The 25,110-nt window shown below is 38.9% G+C and overlaps 4 protein-coding genes across 4 annotated transcripts; all 4 read right to left on the bottom strand.

Annotated features, from left to right (window-relative positions):
* Positions 1 to 304: 304 nt before the first annotated feature.
* On the bottom strand, positions 305 to 1,261 carry LOC310663366 (olfactory receptor 2AP1-like; the record flags this gene model as incomplete). Its single annotated transcript, XM_083411176.1, has 1 exon — positions 305 to 1,261. The coding sequence occupies one exon, from the start codon at positions 1,259 to 1,261 to the stop codon at positions 305 to 307; it is 957 nt and encodes a 318-aa protein (XP_083267302.1).
* Positions 1,262 to 5,437: 4,176 nt separating this feature from the next.
* LOC310662535 (olfactory receptor 2AP1-like) lies at positions 5,438 to 6,391 on the bottom strand (the record flags this gene model as incomplete). Its single annotated transcript, XM_083409471.1, has 1 exon — positions 5,438 to 6,391. The coding sequence occupies one exon, from the start codon at positions 6,389 to 6,391 to the stop codon at positions 5,438 to 5,440; it is 954 nt and encodes a 317-aa protein (XP_083265597.1).
* Positions 6,392 to 11,117: 4,726 nt separating this feature from the next.
* Positions 11,118 to 11,942, bottom strand: LOC310662534 (olfactory receptor 11H6-like; the record flags this gene model as incomplete). The annotated part of the gene is made up of 1 exon (XM_083409470.1): positions 11,118 to 11,942. The coding sequence occupies one exon, from the start codon at positions 11,940 to 11,942 to the stop codon at positions 11,118 to 11,120; it is 825 nt and encodes a 274-aa protein (XP_083265596.1).
* A 5,804-nt stretch (positions 11,943 to 17,746) lies between these two features.
* Positions 17,747 to 23,130, bottom strand: LOC310662533 (olfactory receptor 6B1-like; the record flags this gene model as incomplete). The annotated part of the gene is made up of 2 exons (XM_083409469.1): positions 23,107 to 23,130; positions 17,747 to 18,577 (listed from the first exon to the last, which is right to left on the bottom strand). The coding sequence occupies exon 2, from the start codon at positions 18,569 to 18,571 to the stop codon at positions 17,747 to 17,749; it is 825 nt and encodes a 274-aa protein (XP_083265595.1). The 5' UTR covers positions 18,572 to 18,577; positions 23,107 to 23,130.
* Between the last annotated feature and the right edge of the window lie 1,980 nt (positions 23,131 to 25,110).

The following is a 25,110-nucleotide window of genomic DNA, read 5'->3' as shown; positions in this document are numbered from 1 at the left end:
ATTTGAATAGAAAGCTTCTAAACAAAAATATATAATGTAGCTGAAAGGTTTTCTGATAGTTGTGTTAGAATTTGAATTTGAATAAATTTCTGACAACTTAAACACAAACAGGAAGTCTACATATAAGACTGCAAAACAGACTGATTCCTGGACATTGCCTCCGAAACAAACATTGACAAAATGCATTAAGATGTCTTTCTTTATTCAATAGCTTAAAACATCAACATAATGGAAACAAAGAGGTTTCCACCTTGTTTCCCACACTTTAGATGTAAAAGAGTTATCCTGGTTTTTCTTCTGAATTTTAATAAATTCTATTGAACATTTTAAAGAGTGTTTTCTTTATGGCTTCCTTCACTTCTTTGTTCCTCAAACTGTATACAAGGGGGTTGACTAGTGGAGTGAGCAACGTGTAGAACAGAGAGAATACTTTCTTCAAGTCACTCAATGAATTCATGTTTGGTAAGACATAGACTATCATCAGGGAGCCATAGAAGCAGGCAACCACAGTCAGGTGAGAGGAGCATGTAGAGAATGCCTTTTGTTTACCAGTAGTGGATGGGATTCTTAAAATGCTGTTGATGATGAAAGCATAAGATGTAAGTGTTATTAGAAAGGAAGGCAGGATGCCTATACAGCAGACAATAAAAGATGCAATTTCAACAAAATATGTATCATCACAGGAGAGTCTTATCATTGGGATCAAATCACAGAAGAAATGATTGATTTCATTTGGTCCACAGAATCTTAGTTGAGATATCAAAAATATTATAAGACTGATACTCAGTGATCCACTGATCCATGATGCAGTGATAAGCATGATGCAGATTCTGCTATTCATCAGCAATGTGTAATGCAATGGTTTGCAAATTGCTAAATAGTGATCGTAAGACATCACTGCTAGAAAATAGCATTCTGTAGTTGCAAGATAACCAAAGAAATACAGCTGGGCAAAGTATCCATTAACAGAAATGGTTCTGTCCCCAGTCAGAAAACTGACCAGCATCCTTGGCATGATGGTTGAGCTGTAGCAAGTCTCCAGGCATGACAGGTTTCCCAGGAAGAAATACATGGGTGTGTGAAGATGCTGATTGAGGACTACTAGAATAATAATGAGAATGTTTCCAGCCATGGTCACAAGGTAGATAGGAAGAAAAAGTATGGAAAACAATGTCTGTAAGTCCTCACTATTAAAGTCCAAGAGGATGAATGTCACAGGAGCTGTTTGATTTTCCTCTTCTGAGTTGACATCTAAGTTCATCTAAATAATTGCAATAAAAATTAAGAAATATTTAGGCTGAACTATTTGATTCATTTGTTGTTTTAATTCAGCCTATGTTCAAAGATATGAAAGTATGTTTGAGTGTATCTTTAATTATGGTTGCATTGCTGTACACACTTAGTAGGGTATAAGCCCTATTGAATTATACAGTGGTACCTCGGGTTAAGAACTTAATTCATTCCAGAGGTCTGTTCTTAACCTGAAACTGTACTTAACCTGAAGCACCACTTTAGCTAATGGGGCCTCCCGCTGCCGCCGCGCCTCTGGAGCACAATTTCTCTTCTCATCCTGAAGCAAAGTTCTTAACCTGAGGTACTATTTCTGGGTTAGCGGAGTCTGTAACCTGAGGCATATGTAACCTGAAGCGTATGTAACCCGAGGTACCACTGTATTGCACTTTGGAATCATGCTTAGGATATGTAATTCAGCCAATCACATTTTAGGTATATTACAGTAGTGAAAACAATAATCCAAATAGTGCAATGTGTACATGTTGGCCTGGGGAAAAAAACCTGCTGTGATATTTCTAGTGTTCTAAATCCGAAGCAGCCATTGTCTGTTCTTCAGATGTTGTTGGACTCTAATTCTTATCAGCTCCCCCCTCCCCCCCACCAGCATAGTCAATGATGAGAAATGATGCAGGTCAGCGGGGAAAAGAAAGTCCACTTTAAGAATGGGTTGCACAGAGGGCATTTTGCATAGGTGCATCCAAATCCGGATAGCATTGCTGCTTTTGCATTCTTTTACTGGTGTCTATTAAGGTAGCCAGTGAAGCAGCACTAAAGAAGAGAACAGAAGGGGGGCTAAATTTCCATTAAAACTGCATAATCTAATTTCTATGTAATTTTGAAAGGAATGGAGAAAGAATCAATAGGTGGCCAGTATCTCTGTGCGGTCCACTTTCTGGAAGCTTAGTGCTCATGGGCAACTTCAAAGTTCCTGTCCTCCCTTCTTACAGTCATTTATTCTTAAGCCTTGAACCAGAGTGTCCTTCAAATAGATAAATGATGGACCTATGTAAACTAGGACCCTTGGCCACACTAGCTAACTTTCTGCATGGAAATTATAAGTTGCAGACTCATAAGAAATCATAGAATCATAGAATTGACTCTAGTTGTGACCATGGGGGTCATCTAGTCCAACTCCCTGCAATGCAAGAATCGTCCACCCAATATGGGGCAAAAATAAGGCAGAAAGTGAGTTCCAAATTTCAGTGGCATCTTGGCTTATTTCCTTTATATCTCAGTGAAGACAATCCATCAGAGCGCTTTGCTGGAGCTCGGTCTCAGCTCCTGCCAACCTAGCAGTTTGAAAGCATGTCAAAGTACAAGTAGATAAATAGGTACCGTTCCGTTCCGGTGGGAAGGTAAACGGCGTTTCTATACACTGCTCTGGTTTGCCAGAAGTGTCTTAGTCATGCTGGCCACATGATCCGGAAAAACTGTCTGCAGACAAACGTCTGCTCCCTCGGCCAGTAAAGCGAGATGAGCGCTGCAACCTCAGAGTCATTTGTGACTGTCAGGGGTTCTTTACCTTCACATATGAGAAAATATATGTGTCTGGTTCTGAATCAGGTGATAAAGAGTTTTCAGGTGTCATTACCTTAAAGCCAGAATGCCCTCAAAACTTGATTGCTTGTTGTATTTCCTATTACAAAAAAAAATCTGGATAATGGACTTCATTGCACAAACAGCTTCTTTAGCACATAACAACTCTCAAATTTATGAGATGGAACAATCCTCCAACTAGGGACAATCCTCCAAAAAATCCATCTATCTGAAAGGTTTTCTTGAAGTTTTGGAATCTTCTGTTATAATAAATATGTAGATAGCTGTCTTCTTCAGAGGTGCCATCCATTACTGAATATAATCTATAACATAAATTAACCTCTCAGTTCAATTTATAAATCAGAAAAAAATCTCACTGGAATATGAACATGGAGAAGAAAACACAGAAAGCACAAGGGAAATCAATGATTCCCCTTTGATTTCTGGCATATTCTCTTGGGCAATCTGCAATGAATTACATGTCCGGAACCATAAAGAAATCTGTTCAAAACTCACATCATCCAATTTAGATCAGGATTCCATCTATGTGAAATCTGTTATTTTTTATGTAAGCCAGGTTGCGCAGACCAGGCAGAAGCTACTGATCATTCTGCATGTTTAAGATATTTGCTTTACCGTTTTATTTATTTTACTTGCCACTATTCATATCCCACCCCTGAAAAATCTATGTGATCACAATACACTATTGTTCAAACATGCATACAGCATACCCACAGCCTGTTCCTTCAGATAATCCATGCAGATAATCCGAGGAAGGAAGTTATTGCCCTGTTTGTGCTTATGGAAAGAAGGAATTTATTATCAGATAGGAAATTATTTCCACCACCATACCAATGCTGGGTTTTATCTACTGCAGCACTATAACTGGGAATTAACCAATCACTCAGTCACAGTTTCTCAATTTCCCAGTCATAGCTTCAGTTTTCCAAAATTCCACATCAGTTTACAATTTAATTTTAAGAAGTCTTATTGACAATAGAACTTGTGGACATCCTATGAAAGTGATTGTTTGAAGATTGAGGAGAAATAAAGGAAATCACTTCTTTATGCAGTGCGTAGTTGCCTGCTTCCACAGGATGTGATGATACCCACCAACATGGATGGCTTTAGAAGATGATTAGACAAATTGATGCTCTGCCTTTCACAGTTGGAGGCAGGAATGCTTCTGAATACCACTTGCTGGAAACCATAGGTGAGGTGAATGCTGTTGTGCTTGAATCTTGCTTGGTGGATTCCTACAGCCATCTGGTTGGCCACCGTGAGAACAGGATGCTGGACTAGATGCCAAAGAGCTGACGCAGCAGGCTCTTCTTAAAATTATTGAGCATTACTCAAAATACAAACATTTTTAATGCAATTATCTCTAACATAAACTTTTTGTAATTACCCCTAAAAGATGCATATTTTCACTAATATATGCCTTCTTGTATACATTATGTGACGTCAGAAGTGCATTGCAAAATTCATAGAAGGGAGGATTTTTAAAGATAGCAATGTTGTGGTTCATGTATTATGTCAGAAAGGGTGAATTTGGCAAGTTCACATTTCAATGAGAATCAAAATAAATTATTCCCTCTCCAAAATTGTGGGACTTTTGAGGGCCAGAAATTAATTTCTTCAGGCCTTGGATCAAACCTTCAAATTTGGGTTTCATCCACCTCTTGCCTAACTCTAAAAGCCCCAAATCTTAGAAGTTCATAAAGAATTTCCATAAAGTGCCTGTGAATAGTTCAAAGCCTGTGTGTGTATGTGTGTGTGTTCCTTAGCCTAACAGAATGGAGGGAACAGACTCTTGAACCCATTGTCAACAAGGAGTTTGGTACTATTCATCAGCACTCTTTATAAGTCTTTCGCAATTTCCCTTCCATTTTCAGAACCACCTATTTTTTATTTTTTCTACCATTACCTGCTCTCACATTATTTGACTTCTTAGTTACTTCTCTGATATGTGTAGGTGCCTGTGTATTTTGTTATGAAAGATTATTGTATTATTTCAGAATCACTTAAAAGTTCTTGTTCATACTAATTCTCCTCCTTTGTTATACACTTAACAGTTGACAGACCTTACCTTTTCTGACCACAGATGTTGTCAAGAAATGATGTACATTTGTTGCTTCCTTGGAATTACACATTGATCCTCCCTGCAGTCAAAAAGTCAACAACAATATGTATATGCCCCTAAACTTCCTGTTTCTTAGCTGCCAAAAGCCAGCTTGAATAGCATCACATATGATAGGCATTTAGAATTCTGGAGTAATATGTTACATATTTGGGAACCACCATAGTGCCTGAAACTCTGGACTCTATATTGGTCACCTTCCATTGCTATTCTGGGAAATTTTGTGACGTGCTGTGAGATTGTTTCTTTCTTTAATTGCAAAACACAGCAATGCTGCATTCAGTAACCAATATGAAACAAAACTGTAAAATTCATGTCAAATAAAATTATCATTTTTTCAAATTCCTTCCTTGATAAACAAGGCAGAGGCAAAATACATTAATTAATTACGTTAATGACCTGTTTTTGTAAGCATTCATATTGTGAAGCCAATGCAGTCAATGTTCTCCACACTTTTTGACTTGAATTCTAATCAGTTCTGTGAAGCAGCTTGAAAGTTTTCTTTGCTGCATCCTTTACCTCCTTGTTCCTCAAACTGTATATAATGGGGTTGACCAGTGGGGTGAGCAGAGTGTAGAGCAGAGAAAAAAGTTTTTTCAAATAACTCAGTGAACTCATATTTGGTAAGACATAGACTATCGTCAGTGAACCATAGAAGCAAGCAACCACAGTCAGATGAGAGGAGCATGTAGAGAATGCTTTTTGTTTACCAGTGGTAGATGGGATTCCTATAATTTTTTTGATAATGCAAACATAAGATGACACAGTTATTACAAGAGGGGGTAGTATGGCTACAAAGGAGACAATGAAGGCAGTCTTTTCAACCAAATCAGTGTCATTGCAGGAAAGTCTTACCATGGGGGTTAAATCACAGAAAAAATGATTGATTTTGTTGTGCCCACAGAATCTCAGCTGAGATACGAAATATAGTACAATGTTCATACCCAAAAAGCCACTGATCCAAGACCCAGCAATGAGCATGATGCAAATTCTGCCATCCATGAGCGTCACGTAATGCAGTGGTCTGCATATTGCTAAATAGCGATCATATGACATCACTGCTAGTAAGTAACATTCTGCAGCTGCAAGAGACCCAAAGAAATACAGCTGTGTAAAGCACCCTTTAATAGAAATAGTTCTGTCTCCAGTCAGAAAACTGACCAGCATCCTTGGCATGATGGTTGAGCTGTAACAGGTTTCCAGGCAGGACAGGTTTCCCAGGAAGAAATACATGGGTGTGTGAAGACGCTGATCAAGAATCACTAGAATAACAATGAGGATGTTCCCAGCTATGGTCGCAAGGTAAACAGGCAGAAACAGTATGGAAAATAAAACCCACAAATCTTCATTATTAAAGTTCAAGAGGATAAACATTATGGGCTCTGTTTGATTTCCATCTATATCATTGTTTTTCAGTTGCATCTATATAAATAAGACAATATCAAGAAAGAATTAGAGTTGAGTATTTGATGCTGAATTCACTTTAATTCATAGGATTCTATCAATGACATGCAAAAGGCTGGGGGTTTGTACACAACCCGCATTTAAGCAAACAAAATTCTCTACAGTGGAACCTCGGGTTGCGAGCCCGCATTGCTGTGTCTGTGCACACGCGTGACGCGATTCGGCACTTTTGCACATGCGCAAAGTGACGTTTAGAGTATCTGTGCATATGTGATTGCCGAAATCTGGAAGTAACCCGTCCGGTGCATCCGGGTTTGGCGTGCCCGTAACCCAAAAACACACAACCCGCAGCATTCGCAACACGAGGTATGACTGTATTTCTGTTTCGGGATACATCACAACATTGACAATGATTCAGCTATGATATGATTGATGCATGCTATTCACTGCTATTTTTAGAATTAAATCTCTGGCACATTTACAGTGTAATCCAATACTGTACAATACATATCTACTCTTAACCAAATGACTTTGAATTCAATGTCAATTTGTGCAGCAGTAGGTAGAGCTTCTAATCCAAAAACAAATCTAGCACAATCTAAGCCACTGGGTGGATGATAGGGGCTGCATAAAGCTTTTGGGGAAATTTATATTTCTGAGAGTTAAATAATAATCATAAAAAAGCTGAAATCCTATGTTCACTTAACTTGGGCTAAGTCTCAATGCTGTTAGCAGAACTTACTATTGAAAAAACCTATAGAGGATTTGCCTGGAAGAGTTTCATGTGCCCCTTACCTTGAAGCCAGAATTCACCAGATTCTTGATGAATTCTGAGTTTTCCTTTGTATCACCCAGAATCGTAGGTCATGGAAATATTTCACAAGTATCGTTATTTATTTCCAAAGGGCATGAACTTAATGTATGTCTTGCTAGTATCATCCAGTATGTTTCAATATATATCACAAAGATTTTATGACCATCTAGTGCTGCTCTGAAAATGTGGATACATCTCTTGTGGATATGGGTCAACTATTGCTGAATGCCATCAATATATAACTTATATTAACATTCACATCTATCCATCTGTTTGTAGAATTTCAAAGGAGAATGAACACAGAGGAGACACCCGATTCATGAGGGAAATTAGTGGCACTCCTATGTCTACTGTAATAGCTTTCTTCCAGGGAAATCACTGATGGATTTGTTGAGATCCAAGAAACACCCAGTTATCTAGTAATGAGGAGCAGCATAATCACTTTGCAAAGCAAGCTGCAGCAGGTTCCCTCTGCGCCTTGTTGCCTTGGGGGGGGGTTACCCCATGTGCCTGCCCCAGGCAGTGGGACCTTATTCTCCGGCCCTGCTGTGAACACAATTTGTTTAAGCTAAATTGTTTATGCTTTGTTTAAGATTGATTAAAACATACAATGTGAAGGGTTTATTTATATATAACAGGAAGCATAAGGGTACTAGTTCTAAACAGGAAATGGAGAGTAGCAATCAGTCTCATATGCAAGCCTGGCTTGTCAATGAAGGATATTAAAAAACAGATGCTTTTTATTCCCATGTTGAATTGGGCTAAGTAGGACCAACTATAGGGTTTCCCTTGGTTTCCATTGTCTCTGAAAGCAGCAAAAATGGGTGCAAAAATGTGTTCAGGAGTGAAAATATTTGCCACACATACACAGCCTCTTACACAGAAAGCCCTTCTCTTCAGATAATCCATGCAGGTAATAGAAGGGGGGTTCATACCACTGTACTCCCTTTTCACTCAGAAAATGATGAGATGACCAGAGAGATAGTGGTTTTCATGTTCATCAGCTCCACCTGCCCCAGCACTGTGAAGAGGAATGAGCAAAACATTCAGTTTTGGTTTCTCTCAGTTTCTCATTTTTCCATTCCATTTCCATGCATTCTTGTCTAACATGACAGATTTTTGCAAAGCACTTTCCTCTCATATAATAAATATTTCCATCTTATTTTTACTAATGAATGCCTTTTTGTACCTGTTACTTGGTGAGGGGTCTGCATTGCAAAATTTGGAGATGTGCTAATTTTGAGAGACAGCTACTTTTTAAAAAAATATCAGTTATTATTATTTATTTATTTATTTATTTATTTATTTAATTTCTATACCGCCCTATACCCAAAGGTATATCAGGAAGATTTTTTTGACCATCACCTGTAGTGCTGCTCTGAAAATGTGGATACATCTCTTGTGGATATGGCTCAGCTGTTGCTGAATGCCATCAATCTATAGCTTATGTTAACATTAACATCTATCCATCTGCTGAACTGAAGGTGTATATGTTGCATATTGTATGCAGAAAATTCCATGTTCAGTTCTTGACATCTGCTGGAAAGTCTTACAGAGAGTCCTGAAATCCATCTATCTCAAAGATTTTCTTGAAGATTTAGAATCTTCTGTTATAATAAATATGTAGATAGCTGTCTTCTTCAGAGGTGCCATCCATTACTGAATATAATCTTTAGCATAAATTAACCTCTCAGTTCTATTTATAAGTCTGAAAAATCTCACTGGGATATGAACATGGAGAAGAAAAAATAGAAAGCACAAGGGAAATCAATGATTCCCCTTTGATTTCTGGCATATTCTCTTGGGCGATCTGCAATGAATTCCATGAAGAAATCTGTTCAAAACTCACATCATCCAATTTAGATCAGGATTCCATCTATGTGAGATCTGTTATTTTTTATGCAAGCCAGGTTGCTCAAACCAGGCAGAAGCTACTGATCATTCTGCATGTTTAAGATATTTGCTTTGCCTTTTTATTTATTTTACTTGCAACTGCTCATATCCCCACCCCCCCAAAAAAACCTACACTATTGTTCAAACATACATATAGCATACACACAGCCCATATCTTCAGATAATCCATGCAGATAATCCAAGGAAGGAAGTTATTGCCCTGTTTGTGCTCATGGAAAGAGAGAGTTGATTATCAGATAGGAAATTATTTCCACCACCATCACAGTAGTGGGTTTTATCTACTGCAGCACCATAACTGGGAACAAACATCATTCAGTCACAGTTTCTCAATTTCCCAGTCATAGCTTCAGTTTTCCAAAATTCCACATCAGTTTACAATTTAATTTTAAGAAGTCTTATTGACAATAGAACTTGTGGACATCCTATGAAACTGATTGTCTGAAGATTGAGGAGAAATAAAAGAAATCACTTCTTTATGCAGTGCGTAGTTGCCTGCTTGCACAGGATGTGATGATACCCACCAACATGGATGGCTTTAGAAGAGAATAAGACAAATTCATGCTCTGCCTTTCACAGTTGGAGGCAGCAATGCTTCTGAATATCACTTGCTGGAAACCATAGGTGAGGTGAATGCTGTTGTGCTTGAATCTTGCTTGGTGGATTCCTACAGCCATCTGGTTGGCCGTTGTGATACTGGACTAGATGCCAAAGGCCTGACGCAGCAGGCTCTTCTTAAAATTATTGAGAATTACTCAAAATACAAACATTTTTCTATGCAATTGTCTCTAACATACACATATTTGCAAATAAATTACCCCTAACATAATGCATATTTTCACTAATATACGCCTTCTTGTATATATTATGTGACGTCAGAATTTCATAGAAGGGCAAAATTCATAGAAGGGAAGATTTTTAAAGATGGCAATGTTCATGTATTATTTCAGAAAGGGTGAATTTGGTAAGTTCACATTGAAATGAGAATCAAAATGAATTATTCTCTCACTAAAATTGTGGGACTTTTGAGGGCCAGAAATTAATTTCTTCAGGTCTTGCATCAACCCTTCAAATTTGGGTTTCATCCACCTCTTCCCTAACTCTAAAAGCCCCAAATCTTAGAAGTCCATTAAGAATTTCCATAAAGTGCCTGTGAATAGTTCAAAGCCTGTGTGTGTGTGTATGTGTGTGTTCCTTAGCCTAACAGAATGGAGGGAACAGACTCTTGAACCCATTGTCAACAAGGAGTTTGGTATTATCCATCAGCACTCTTTTTAAGTCTTTAGCAATTTCCCTTCCATTTTCAGAACCACCTATTTTTCTATTTTCAACCATTTGCATGCTCTCACAATATTTGGCTTCTCAGTTACTTCTCTGATATGTGTAGGTGCCTGTGTATTTTGTTATGAAAGATTATTGTATTATTTCAGAATCACTTAAAAGTTCTTATTCATACTAATTCTCTTCTTTTGTTTTTCACTTAACAGTTGACAGACCTTACCCTTTCTGACCACACATATTGTCAACAAATGATGTGCATTTGTTGCTTGCTTGGAATTACACATTGATCCTTCCTGCAGTCAAAAAGTCAATAGCAATCTGTTTATGCCCCTAAACTTCCTGTTTCTTAGCTGCCCAAAGCCAGCTTGAATAGCATCACATATGATAGGCATTTAGAATTCTGGAGTTATATGTTACATATTTGGGAACCACCATAGTGCCGGAAACTCTGGACTCTATATTGGTAACCTTCCTTTGTTATTTCTGGGAAATTTTGTGACGTGCTGTGAGATTGTTTCTTTCTTTCATTGCAAAGCACAACAATGCTGCATTCAATAACCAATATGAAACAAAACTGTAAAATTCCTGTCAAGTAAAATTATTTTTTTCAAATTTCTTCCTTGATAAACAAGGCAGAGGCAAAATACATTAATTAATTACATTAATGACCTGTTTTTATAAGCATTCATATTGTGAAGCCAATGCAGTCAATGTTCTCCACACTTTTTGACCTGAATTCTAATCAGTTCTGTGAAGCAGCTTGAACGTTTTCTTTGCTGCATCCTTTACCTCCTTGTTCCTCAAACTGTATATAATGGGGTTGACCAGTGGGGTGAGCAGAGTGTAGAACAGAGAAAAAAGTTTTTTCAAATCACTCAGTGAACTCATATTTGGTAAGACATAGACTATCATCAGCGAACCATAGAAGCAAGCAACCACAGTCAGGTGAGAGGAGCATGTAGAGAATGCCTTTTGTTTACCAGTGGTAGATGGGATTCTTATAATGTTTTTGATGATGCCAACATAAGACGATATGGTTATTAGAAGAGGTGGCAGAGTGCCTATAGAGGAGATGATGAAAGCTGTCATTTCAACTAAATCAGTCTTGTCGCAGGAGAGTCTTATCACAGGGGTTAAATCACAGAAAAAATGATTGATTTTGTTGGGCCCACAGAATCTCAGCTGAGATACCAAAAATATTATGATGCTGATACCCAATGAGCCACTGATCCAAGACCCAGCAATGAGCATGATGCAAATTCTGCCATCCATGAGCATCACATAATGCAGTGGCCTGCAAATTGCTAAGTAACGATCATAAGACATCACTGCTAGAAAGTAACATTCTGTAGCAGCAAGAAACCCAAAGAAATATAGCTGTGCAAAGCATCCATGAACAGAAATGGATCTGTCCCCAGACAGAAAACTGACTAGCATCCTTGGCATGATGGTTGAGCTGTAGCAGGTCTCCAGGCAGGACAGGTTTCCCAGGAAGAAATACATGGGTGTGTGAAGATGCTTGTCAAGGACTACTAGAATAACAATGAGGATGTTCCCAGCCATGGTCACAAGGTAAACAGGCAAAAACAGTATGGAAAATAAAACCCACAGATCTTCATTATTAAAGTCCAAGAGGATAAACATTATGGGTTCTGTTTGATTTCCATCTCTATCACTGCTTTTCAGTTGCATCTAAATAAATAAGACATTATTAAGAAAGAATTCGACTTGAGCATTTGATTCTGGATTCCCTTTAATTCATAGGATTATATCAATGACATGCTAAAGGATGGTAGCTTGTACTCAACCCGCATTTAAGTAAACAAAACTCTCTGTATTGGGTTACATCACAGCACTGACAACAGCGATCCAAATAGGATATCATTGACACAAGCTATCCGCTGCTATTTTTAGAGTCAAATCTCTGACACACTTACAGTGTAAGCCAATCCAATACACATCTACTCTTAAGCAAATCACTTTGAATTCAATGTCAATTTCTGCAACAGTCAGTAGAGCTTCTAATCCAAAAATAAATCCAGCACAATCTGAGCCACTAGGTGGATTGGAGGGGCTGTGTAAAGCTTTCTGGGAAGTATATTCCTTAGTTTCTGAGATCTACAGGTTTGTTTGTTTTTTAAAAAAGCTGAAATTCTATGCTCACTAATTTGGGGTACGTCTCACTGCAGTTAGCGAAACATACTATTGAAGAAACTTATAGAGGAGTTTGCCTGGAAGAGTTTCATGTGCTCCTTACCTTAAAGCCAGAATTCACCAGGTTCCAGATGAATTCTGAGTTATCCTCTGATTTACCCAAAATTGTAGATCATGGAAATAATTGCACAAGTATCATTATTTCCACAGGCATCAACTTAATGTATGTCCTGCTAGTAACAGTCCTACATCCAGTATGTTTCAATATATATCTGGAAGATTTTGTGGCCATCTAGTGCTGCTCTGAAAATGTGGATTATGGATATGTGTATATGGGTTAGCTACTGCTGAATATCATCAATCTATAGCTTAAGTTAATATTCACATCTATCCATCTGCTTGTAAAATCTCAAAGGAGAATGAACACAGAGGAGACACCCGACTCAGGAGGGAAATTAGTGGCACTCCTGTTTCTACTGTCAAAGCTTTTTCCTGGTAAATCACTGGTGGATTTGTTGAGATCAAAGAAACTACCAGTTCTCTAGTAATGAGGAGCAACATAAAAAAAATGGTTTTGTGAACAGCAGGCTCCCTCTTCACCTTTTCCCATGGGGAGGGGGCACCCCATGTGCCTGCCCCAGGCAGTGGGACCTAACACTCCACCACTGCTGTCAACACAATTTGTTTAAGCTAATTTGGTTTGAGCTAATTTTGTTTTAGCAAATTTGTTTAAGCTTTGTTTAAGATTGATTAAAACATACAATATGAAGTGTCTTTTATATATAACAGGAAGCATAAGGGTATTTGGTTCAAGGCAGAAAATGGGGAAAAGCAGTCAATCACATATGCAAGTCTGGTCTGTCTACGAAGGATGTTAAAAAATGATTTTTTTATTCCCATGTTGAATTCGGCTAAGGAGGATCAACTATAGTGCCTGTTCCATTGTCTCTGAAACCAGCAAAAATGGATGCAAAAAATGTGTTCAGGAGTGAAAATATTTGCCACATATACACAGACTCTTGCACACAAAGCCCTTCTTTTCATGCAGATAACATGAGGAGGATTGTTACCACTCCCTTTTCACTCAGAAATGATGAGATGACCAGAGAAATAGTGATTTTCATGTTCATCAGCTCCACCCGCCCCAGCACTGTGAAAAGGAATGAACGAAACATTCAGTTTTTGTTTCTCTCAGTCTCTCATTTTTCCATTCTTAACTCCAGTGGCCAAAGAAGTTTGTATTTTAAAAGCAGAACAAATAATATGGACTCATGAAAATGCTTAAGAATTGTAGTGTCTCTCTCTCTAAATAAGCACATTTTTGCATGCAATCTTCTCTGACATAACATATTTTTGCAAAGCACTTTCCCCTAATATAACAAACCTTTCCATCTTAATTTTACTAGTGTATGTCTTTTGTACATATTACTTGCTGAAAGGCCTGCATTGCAAAATTTGGAGATGTGCTGATTTTGAAAGACAGCTACTTTTTTAAATGTTGCAGTTAGGTGTATATGTTGCATTTTGGGGAGGACCATAGTTCAGTGCCCCTTCATGGATCACTGCCTTGCCGTGGCGAAGGGGCTTGAAGAACTCAGAGAAGCTATGAACTATGCCGAGCAGGGCACCCAAGATGAACAGGTCATAGTGGAGAGTTTTGACCAAACGTGATCCACCTGGAGTAGGAATCGGCAAGCCACTCCAGTATCCCTGCCAAGAAAACTCCATGGACAAAGACAACAGGTATATAAAAGTTATGACGCTGGAAGATGAGCCCCTCAGGTCGGAAGGCGTCCAACATGCTACTGGGGAAGAGCGGAGGACAAGTACAAGTAGATCCAGAGCTGATGAAGTGGCTGGGCCAAAGCCGAAAGGACGCTCAGTTGCGGATATGCATGGAAGCGAAAGGAAAGTCCAATGCTGTAAAGAAAAATATTGCATAGGAACCTGGAATGTAAGAACCATGAACCTGGGTAAGTTGGATGTGGTCAAAAATGAGATGGCAAGAATAAACATTGACATCTTGGGCATCAGTGAACTAAAATGGACGGGAATGGGCGAATTCAGTTCGGATGACTATCATATCTACTACTGTGGGCAAGAAACCCATAAAAGAAATGGAGTGGCCCTCATAGTCAACAAAAGAGTGGCAAAAGCTGTACTGGGATGCAATCTCAAAAATGATAGAATGATCTCGATACGAATCCAAGGCAGACCTTTTAACATCACAGTAATCCAAGTTTATGCACCAACTACTGGTGCTGAAGAAACTGAAATTGACCAATTCTATGAAGACTTACAACAGCTTATAGAAGTGACACCAAAGAAGGATGTTCTTCTCATTATAGGGGATTGGAATGCTAAAGTAGGGAATCAAGAGATAAAAGGAACAACTGGCAAATTTGGTCTTGGAATTCAAAACGAAGCAGGGCAAAGGCTAATAGAGTTCTGTCAAGAGAACAAGCTGGTCATCACAAACACTCTGTTCCAACAACACAAGAGACGACTCTACACATGGACATCACCAGATGGGCAGCATCGAAATCAGATTGATTATATTCTCTGCAGCCAAAGATGGAGAAGCTCTATACAGTCAGCAAAAACAAGACCTGGAGCTGACTGTGGCTCAGATCATCAGCTTCTTATAGCAAAATTCAAGCTTAAACTGAAGAAAGTAGGAAAAACCACTGGGCCGGTAAGATACAATCTAAACCAAATCCCTTATGAATACACAGTGGAAGTGAGGAACAGGTTTAAGGATTTAGAATTGCTGGACAGAGTGCCTGAAGAACTATGGATGGAGGCTCGAAACATTATACAGGAGGCAGCAAGAAAAACCATCCCAATGAAAAGGAAATGCAAGAAAGCAAAGTGGCTGTCCAATGAGGCCTTACAAATAGCGGAGGAGAGAAGGCAAGCAAAATGCGAGGGAGATAGAGAAAGATACAGGAAATTGAATGCAGAATTCCAAAAAATAGCAAGGAGAGACAAGAAGGCCTTCCTAAATGAGCAATGCAAAGAAATAGAGGAAAACAACAGAATGGGAAGAACCAGAGATCTGTTCAAGAAAATTGGAGATATGAAAGGAACATTTCGTTCAAAGATTACCATAATAAAGGACAAAAGTGGTAAGGACCTAACAGAAGCAGAAGACATCAAGAAGAGGTGGCAAGAATACACAGAGGAATTATACCAGAAAGATATGGATGTCTCGTACACCCCAGGTAGTGTGGCTGCTGACCTTGAGCCAGACATCCTGGAGAGTGAAGTCAAATGGTCCTTAGAAAGCATTGCAAATAACAAGGCCAGCGGAAGTGATGGTATTCCAGCTGAACTATTTAAAATTTTAAAAGATGATGCTGTTAAGGTGCTACACTCAATATGCCAGCAAGTTTGGAAAACTCAGCAGTGGCCAGAAGATTGGAGAAGGTCAGTCTACATCCCAATCCCAAAGAAGGGCAGTGCTAAAGAATGCTCCAACTACCGCACAATTGCACTCATTTCACACGCTAGCAAGGTTATGCTTAAAATTCTTCAAGGAAGGCTCAAGCAGTATGTGGACCGAGAACTCCCAGAAGTGCAAGCTGGATTTAGAAGAGGCAGGGGAACCAGAGACCAAATTGCAAACATGCGCTGGATTATGGAGAAAGCTAGAGAGTTCCAGAAAGACATCTACTTCTGCTTCATTGACTATGCAAAAGCCTTTGACTGTGTCGATCACAGCAAACTATGGCAAGTTCTTAAAGAAATGGGAGTGCCTGATCACCTCATCTGTCTCCTGAGAAATCTCTATGTGGGACAAGAAGCTACAGTTAGAACTGGATATGGAACAACTGATTGGTTCAAAATTGGGAAAGGAGTACGACAAGGCTGTATTTTGTCTCCCTGCTTATTTAACTTATATGCAGAATTCATCATGCGAAAGGCTGGGCTGGATGAATCCCTAGCCGGAATTAAGATTGCTGGAAGAAATATCAACAACCTCAGATATGCAGATGACACAACCTTGATGGCGGAAAGTGAGGAGGAATTAAAAAACCTTTTATTGAGGGTGAAAGAGGAGAGCACAAAATATGGTCTGAAGCTCAACATCAAAAAAACGAAGATCATGGCCACTGGTCCCATCACCTCCTGGCAAATAGAAGGGGAGGAAATGGAAGCAGTGAGAGATTTTACTTTCTTGGGTTCCATGATCACTGCAGATGGTGACAGCAGCCACGAAATTAAGAGACGCCTGCTTCTAGGGAGGAAAGCAATGGCAAACCTAGATAGCATTCTAAAAAGTAGAGACATCACCTTGCCAACAAAGGTCCGTATAGTAAAAGCTATGGTTTTCCCAGTAGTGATGTATGGAAGTGAGAGCTGGACCATAAAGAAGGCTGATCGCCGAAGAATTGACGCTTTTGAATTATGGTGCTGGAGGAGACTCTTGAGAGTCCCATGGACTGCAAGAAGGTCAAACGCATCCATTCTTAAGGAAATCAGCCCTGAGTGCTCACTGGAAGGACAGATCATGAAGCTGAGGCTCCAATACTTTGGCCACCTCATGAGAAGAGAAGACTCACTGGAAAAGACCCTGATGTTGGGAAAGATGGAGGGCACAAGGAGAAGGGGACGACAGAGGACGAGATGGTTAGACAGTGTTCTCGAAGCTACAAACATGAATCTGACCAAACTGCGGGTGGCAGTGGAAGACAGAAGTGCCTGGCGTGCTCTGGTCCATGGGGTCACGAAGAGTCGGACACGACTGAACGACTAAACAACAACAACATAGTTCAGTGGTTGTACACAGGAAATCCCAAGTTCAGTTCCTGGCATCTGCTCATATGTCTTGCAGAGTCCTGCCTGAAATTCTGGAGAGCTGCCAGTATTGGCAACACAGTGGAACAATGGGCTGACAACATATGATCCAGATTCCTCTTTTCTTTTTAGGTAGTTTTATGATGCACTGCGAGGTTTCTCTTGTTGTAAATCACAACCACAATGATAAACCACAAGAATAAACCAAAGGATTATTTCTATAATCCTTTCTCTTGATGCTGGACTCAATACCAATATGAAGCTAAGCTATATAATTCATACAAGGTCGAACTCCTGCTTTGATAAAGAAGTCAGGGGCAAAATATGTTAATTAATCAGAATCAGTCCCAGTAAAACATTGACATCATAAAGCCAATAGCACTAGTGGTCTCCTCCACATTTTTACCAGAAATTTAGTAAGCTCTCTGAAGCAGCTTGAAAGTTTTCTTTGCTGCATCTTTTACTTCTTTGTTCCTCAGACTGTACACAAGGGGATTGACCAGAGGAGTGAGCATAGTGTATAACAAAGATAATAGTTTCTTCAGCTCAATCAAGGAACTCATGTTTGGTAAGACATAGACTATCATCAGGGAGCCATAGAAGCAAGCAACCACAGTCAGGTGAGAGGAGCATGTAGAGAATGCCTTTTGTTTACCAATGGTGGATGGGATTCTTAAAATGCTTTTGATAATGCACACATAAGATGACACAGTTATTAGAAGAGGAGGTAGTGTGGCTAAAGAGGAGACAATGAAGGCTGTCTGTTCAACCAAATCTGTCTCATTGCAGGAAAGTCTTACCATGGGGGTGAAATCACAGAAAAAATGGTTGATTTTGTTGGGCCCACAGAATCTCAGCTGAGATACCAAATATATTAGGACACTAATACCCAGTGATCCACTGACCCATGATCCAACAATAAGCATGATGCAAATTCTTCCATTCATGAGCATTACATAATGCAGTGGCTTGCAAATTGCTAAATACCGATCATATGACATTACTGCTAGGAAGTAACATTCTGTTCCAGCAAGACACCCAAAGAAATACAGCTGTGCAAAGCATCCATGAACAGAAATGGTTCTGTCTCCAGTCAGAAAACTGACCAGCATCCTCGGCATGATGGCTGAGCTATAGCAAGTCTCCAGGCAGGAGAGATTTCCTAGGAAGAAATACATGGGTGTGTGGAGGTGCTGATTATTCACCACTAATAGAATAATGAGGATGTTTCCAGCCATGGTCACAAGGTAGATAGGTAGAAACAACACAGAAAATAAAACCTGCAGATCTTCATTATTAAAGTCCAAGAGGATGAATGTTATGGGCTCTGTTTGATTTCCATCTTCCTCATTGCTCTTTATTGACATCTGGGGGGGAAACAGACAATATTGAGAAAAACATTGACATGTATATATGACCAGGGGGTTTTGTCAACCAGAAGTCACTGGAACTCAGTTCCGGCCCCTCTCAGGTGGTCACCATTGCCATTATAAGAGTGCAAGGGAGACATTCATGGTGAGTTTCGGCACCTCTTTTTCTAGAACAAATAGCACTGTATATGACAGAGGGTTCACATTAAGTGAAACACAAATTGAATTACAATGGTAATGGCTAGGGCTGTGCAAAGGATTGGACTGATATTTAAATCCGGAGCTAAATAAGACCTATTTGGAGAGATCCAGGCTTCAGCTGAGTTGGGATGGGGAAACTGTGGATCCCTTTGTCCTGGGCTGTCAGGGAGTGGAGTTTCAGGCAGGAAAGAGAGACTGTCATGAGGAGAAAGAGCAGAAAACCCATTTGGCAGCTACATTTTTGACAGAGAATGTATCTGTGTGAGGTGGACAGGTTGATGGATTTCTGCTTGGCCACTCCTCCTTCCTGCCTTCTAAAGTGGCATAGCACAGGATCAAACTCTCTCTGTTATGAGCTCTTAACCAGGAAATTCTTTACCTCGCACAGTGCTGATCACTAGGTTTTTTGTGAGAGGCTTGTCTTGCTTGTAGGGAAGCTGCTTGTGAAAGAACAGCACCATACATGATTGGCTCCTCCTGCTTAATAGCTAGGAAGCTGGGAAGCTGGGAAGTAGGAGAATCTGATCCTTCACAGTGCTGGTGCTCTCATTTCCAACTGCATTTTTAAGCTGTATGTTGACTCTTTGTTAAATGCTGCAGGGGTAAGTAGTTTCCAGGTTGACCCAAGGCAAATTGGCTCTATCTGGGAGCCAAAGATTGCAGCTGATTGGACATATATAGGTTCGTGGTGAAAGAGTTGCCTGGGCTTCTTAAATTAAAACCTGAACAGCAGGGCGTGAGAATTCAGGCAGGAAGGAGAGGCAGGCATGAGAAAGGAGAAGGAGGAAGCATAAAATGGAGGGACCTACTGGGCAGCTGCATCTTCAAGGGACAAGATATGGATGCAGGTGGATGCCTTTCCTTCCCAACCTCTAACTTTTCCTGCCAGGCCTATACTTCTTGCTGACCCTTGAAGCAGCACTGCACAGAATTGGATCTTCTCATTTAACAACTCTCAACCAGGAAATCTGGAAGCTGTTCAGTACTGATTGCTTTTCTTTTGTGAGCAGTTTCCCTTCCATACAGGGAATCTGCTCACAAAGGAGCAGAATTAGATCCCCTTGCTTAAAAACAGGTAAGTGGGGGGATCTGATCCTGCACAGTTCTGGTACACCCTTTCCCAACCATATATTTAATCTCTATGTGTCTTGTATGTTAAAATATGATATAATATTAAAATAATATATAATATTAAAATATTTTAGCTATGCCTCCCAGGGGCCAAATATTAGAGCCACATGGTAAATACTCCCAGGTATTTGTTTGCTTTTGTTTCTCAGAGCTATTTTCTCTCTCTTTTTTTCTTTTTCTTTTTCTCAGAGCTATTTTGAAGGGAGAGAAGCTGAAATCCTATATTGGCTTAACTGAGAGTAAGCGCCAGTGAAATTAGTTGAATTTACTACTGATGAGACACATTATAGGATTGCGTTTAAATAGTTGACTGTACTCCTTACCTTAAAGCCAGAACAAACCAGATTCTTGAAGAATTATGGGTTTCCCCCTCTGCATTCCACCAAAATGTGTCTCATGGAAAAAAACTGCACAAGCATCATTTCTGCACAACCAACGCATGTCAGATCTTGAATGTATGTCTTGTTAGTAACTGTTCTGCATCTAGTAGTTTCAAGTATACATCTGGAGAATTTCCCTGAAGTCTTGAAAATCTGATGCTGCACTGAAAATTTTGATGCATCTCTTCTTGATATTTGTCAGTTCTTGTAAGATGCAACCATTCTATAGTTTATGTAAGCATCCAACTCTATTAATCTGCTTGCAAAATCTCAATGGGAAATCGACACAGAAAAGTCAATGCCTAAATCATAAGGGAAATTAGTGGTTCTCCTAACACTATATCCATAACTTCCTTCCTGGCAAATCCCTGATGGATTTGTTTAACTCAAGGGAACCCTATGATATCTTAAGCTCAAGGACAGTTTAAAAATCCATAAATAAGCATGCTACAAAAAAAATAATCTGTTCGAAATCATAATTTATAAAAATCTTTCTGGGTTATCCAAAGCTGAGATTCTGTATTCTGACTAAGTGATATCTGCCCATTTCATTCTCCATAATATAAATTGGAATATTGGTTTATATGACATGAATGATCCTTCTAGGCTAGCATAGTGAGACTTCCAGGGCTGCACCATGTTCATTCAGGACCACTATTCAGCATGCCAATTAGAAATTTCATTTTCTCTCCATTAGGACTAATTTATGTCTAGTAGTGTTGGTTTTTCTTCGTAGTCTTATTGATTTTATTTCCATGCTTTTTACTTGATTACTAGTTAGTTTGGTCTTTGCCATGGCAAAAAGAAAGGCGCCAAATTAGAGGATAGATGAAATACTACATCGTAAAGTCACATGGCCATTGGCTGGCTAAATATGGACATACAACTTTGTTCAATTTGAATCTAGATATGGAGAAACAATATAGAAAACAAAACCCAAATATCTTCATTATTCAACTATAAGAATGAAATTTATGGGCTTTGATTGACTTCGCTGTTTCTCATTGCTTTTCAGTTGCATCTAAATAAATCATACAGAATCTAGAAAAAAATAGACTTGAATATATGATGCTTAAGTCACTTTGGAAGGTAATATCAAGGACATATCAAATGATTGTGGTTTGCATATGACCCATTTTAAAGATACATACAAAAATATGCTTTGATACTTTTAGCACTACTTTTTCCTGTCAGGGAAAAAGATGGGAGATGATGGATAGATAGATAGATAGATAGATAGATAGATAGATAGATGATAGATAGATAGATGATAGATAATAGATAGATAGATAGAAATGAATAGCTCTCCATCACAAGAATGGGCTTCAAAGCTTTACTGGACACAGCCTTATAATATTTACAAATAAACATAACAAAATACAAAGTAACACATAGCTCTTTAACAGCAAGCAATGTGGTCCCATCTTCTTTTAAGTCCTTCATACAGTTCCAAAAACTTTCCTTTTTCTAGTGCCAGATAGATCCTAAGCAACTTGCTTCCATCAGCATCAGAGCTTAGCCACTTGTGCCTAATGCAAACTTTTCTTGTAAAATGTTTTCAAACACAATGCCTACAAAAAATGCATTTTATGCATATTAAACTTACACCTTAAACCATTTTTACAGTGAAGACAATATAGTAGCATACTAAAAACTGAGAGGAAATAGAAACAACTCAGACTTGGATTGGTTACAGATCAACCAATTAAACGATCTTCTGAGAATTCAAGTCAACAGCAACTTTACTAATCCAAGCAACAGTATTGAATCAGGGTGATGCAGGGAGGGGATTGGCATCCACAATGTCCAAACAGCAGTTGCACCAGTTTTTATTTCTGGTATTCTCCGATATCAATGAATACAAGAAAAAAACCCAAATTGGCACAATGCTTTTCTAAGAATATCCTTTACATCTTTGTTCCTTAGGCTGTATATGAAGGGATTAGCCATTGGAGTTAGAATTGTGTACAAGAAGGAGAAAACCTTATTTAGATCTTTGAATTTACCACTTGTTGGTAAGATGTAGACAAACGTTAAAGATCCATAGAAAACCGAAACAACAGTGAGATGAGAAGAGCAAGTGGAAAAGGCCTTTTGCCTCCCAGTCATAGATGGGATTTTTAGGATTGTACTGATGATAAAAATGTAAGATGTTACAGTTATGAGAAATGTGGGTAGAATTCCGATGGATGATGTTATGAATGCTGCAGTTTCAATAACCCGGGTATCACTGCAAGACAGTCTTACTACAGGTGTAAAATCACAAAAGAAATGGTCAATTTGATATTGATTGCAGAAAGTGAGCTGGGTCAACAAAGATGTTAAGATGCTTATAAGCAGCGACCCAATTAACCAGGATACTGAAACCAGCAGGATGCATGTTCTGTTGTCCATAAGCGTGACATAATGCAATGGTCTACATATGGCTAGGTAGCGATCATATGACATCACTGCCAAGAGGTAACATTCAGTAGCTCCCAAGGTAGAAAATATATGCATCTGTAGGATGCAGCCCACAAAAGAAATGGTTTTGTCTCCTGTAAGAAAACTGTTCAGCATTCTGGGTAAGATAGTCGAGGTGTAGCATATCTCCACGAAGGACAAATTGGACAGAAAGAAATACATGGGAGTGTGAAGGTGCTGCTCAGCCATGACAAGTGCAACTATGAGGAGATTACCAGACAGAGTCACAATATAGATGACTAGAAATAACAAAAAGAGGAGTATATTCAAGTTCTCAACATTCCTAAATCCAAGGAGAATGATTTCGGTGATACCTGTTACATTTTGCCATTCTGAGTTTTTCAAATGCTGCATCTATAGATAGGAAGTAATATACTGAGTAATTGAAAAAAATAGGTTTCCACCCCCATCCCCACACACGAATTAAGCAACCATCACTCAACACACATACACCATTGTGCCATATACACGTCTTCTTTAGCAGGGCCATTTTAAATCAGCACTTGCATTAGTTTTGCTGCATCTCTTGACAAGTGGCCATGTAATATGTTTGTTCACTTCTCATGGGCTGCAGAAAATCTGCAGAAAATTCTTGACTCGGAAGAAGGGCCAAATAACTGCCATTATTTTGGGGTGGGATTCAATCACTGACTGGCAAATTCAGGGTGAAAAAGTGAAAAAGAAAGAAATGGCTTGTGCTGTTGTGCAACATATCTGGTTCCCCACAAATCCACAATAAAGGGAACTGCTCTTAAATGTGTGGAATAACAATTGTGGAATAACAATTGCAACATTGTGTAACTTCCCTGATGCTGTCTATCCTCTCTGCAAACTTTGTGCAAAGCAATCAAGATGACTCTTGATTCTAAGTCATCTAAAAGCAACTTGAGACATGTGGAAACAGGTGTGCACTTCATAGCAAATATAGATAAGTTGGATGGGTGTAAGGTGTAAAACAAGCATAGGCAAACTCTAGGGAAGATGGAAATTGTAGTTCCAAAACAGTTTTCCTATGCCTGGTGTAAAAGAAAAAGGAGGTGTGTGCAATGTAAGGAAGATTCATGATAGACATTTTGAGCCAATGTTAGTCTAAATGTTTTGGCTGCTGATTATTATCCCCTCCTTTTTTAAAAAAACCAATCATAGCCTCAGTTCCTTTAAACTAGAAATCTAACCTGCAGTGTGGTGAAAAGAGCAGGTAGATAGTAGCTTTTGCCATGGATGGGATTTTCAGGTCTGTGCTGCTGTCAAAAATAATAGGTATCACAGTTTCAAGAAAAATAAACGGAATTCCTGTGGCTGGTGCTGTAGTTTCAATTACCCAGGTGTAATGGCAAGGACGTTTCACCATGGGTGCAAAACTGCAAAGTAAATGGTTTTATATTGGCTGCAGAAAGGGAGTCATGTCTTCTACAACTAACAAATAATATACTGAGTCAAGGACTCTTAAGGAATTAGTCAACAGCAATCCAAAACATAAATGTTCATGTCAGATACTGTATCCATCTTTTGAACAATGTTTTATGGTATTTTTTTTTAAAAAAAATGCATAATTGAGTTCCCTTCTCATAAACAGTGGAAAGCATAATAGAATCAAAATAAGAATTATGAAAGCATGATATTCATGGGAGAACATGGGGTGCATTGCAGGGAAGAGCAGTAATAATGGGGACAGCTGGATTTCAGGAAAACATGCCAAACATTGCTGCTCTTCTCATTAAAGATTGTTCCCACTGAGGAATCTTCAATAAGATCCTAAATGAGTCAAAAAAATCCCTGGAAGGAGTAGAATTTTTAAAAATCTACCTTAAGCAATTTACCTAAAATCTGAGTGTACCTGCTTTTTCACATCCATTTCTAGAAGGTTCTTTCTTTCATGATGTTTGTAAGTCCAGGTGATGTCTTTCTGGCTTACCCATTGATATGTCCAAACTATTAAGAAGAAGGCTACAAAACACTGAATATATTCATTTGTATTTATATTTGTATCTGCACAGTCTCACAGACACATTCTCTCTCATATTCCAGGTTAATTGCATTATTCTTTTATTCTCAGTGGAGAAAGCCAAGCAGAACACAAAAGCCCCCAAGAGCCATTGTTGATTGCAAATGAAGTTTCTATTCAAGGGAGACTATTGGTCAGGTAGGAGAGAGAGGCAGAGCATAAACACTGAGGATGAAAGAATGAACAGATATCATCTTATTATGTCTCTCACATATTTAAAATGGCAG

Source organism: Podarcis tiliguerta, assembly GCF_965153285.1.
Source record: "Podarcis tiliguerta genome assembly, chromosome: 13".
Classification (NCBI taxonomy): domain Eukaryota; kingdom Metazoa; phylum Chordata; class Lepidosauria; order Squamata; family Lacertidae; genus Podarcis; species Podarcis tiliguerta.
This window is presented reverse-complemented; position numbering and strand designations above follow the sequence as displayed.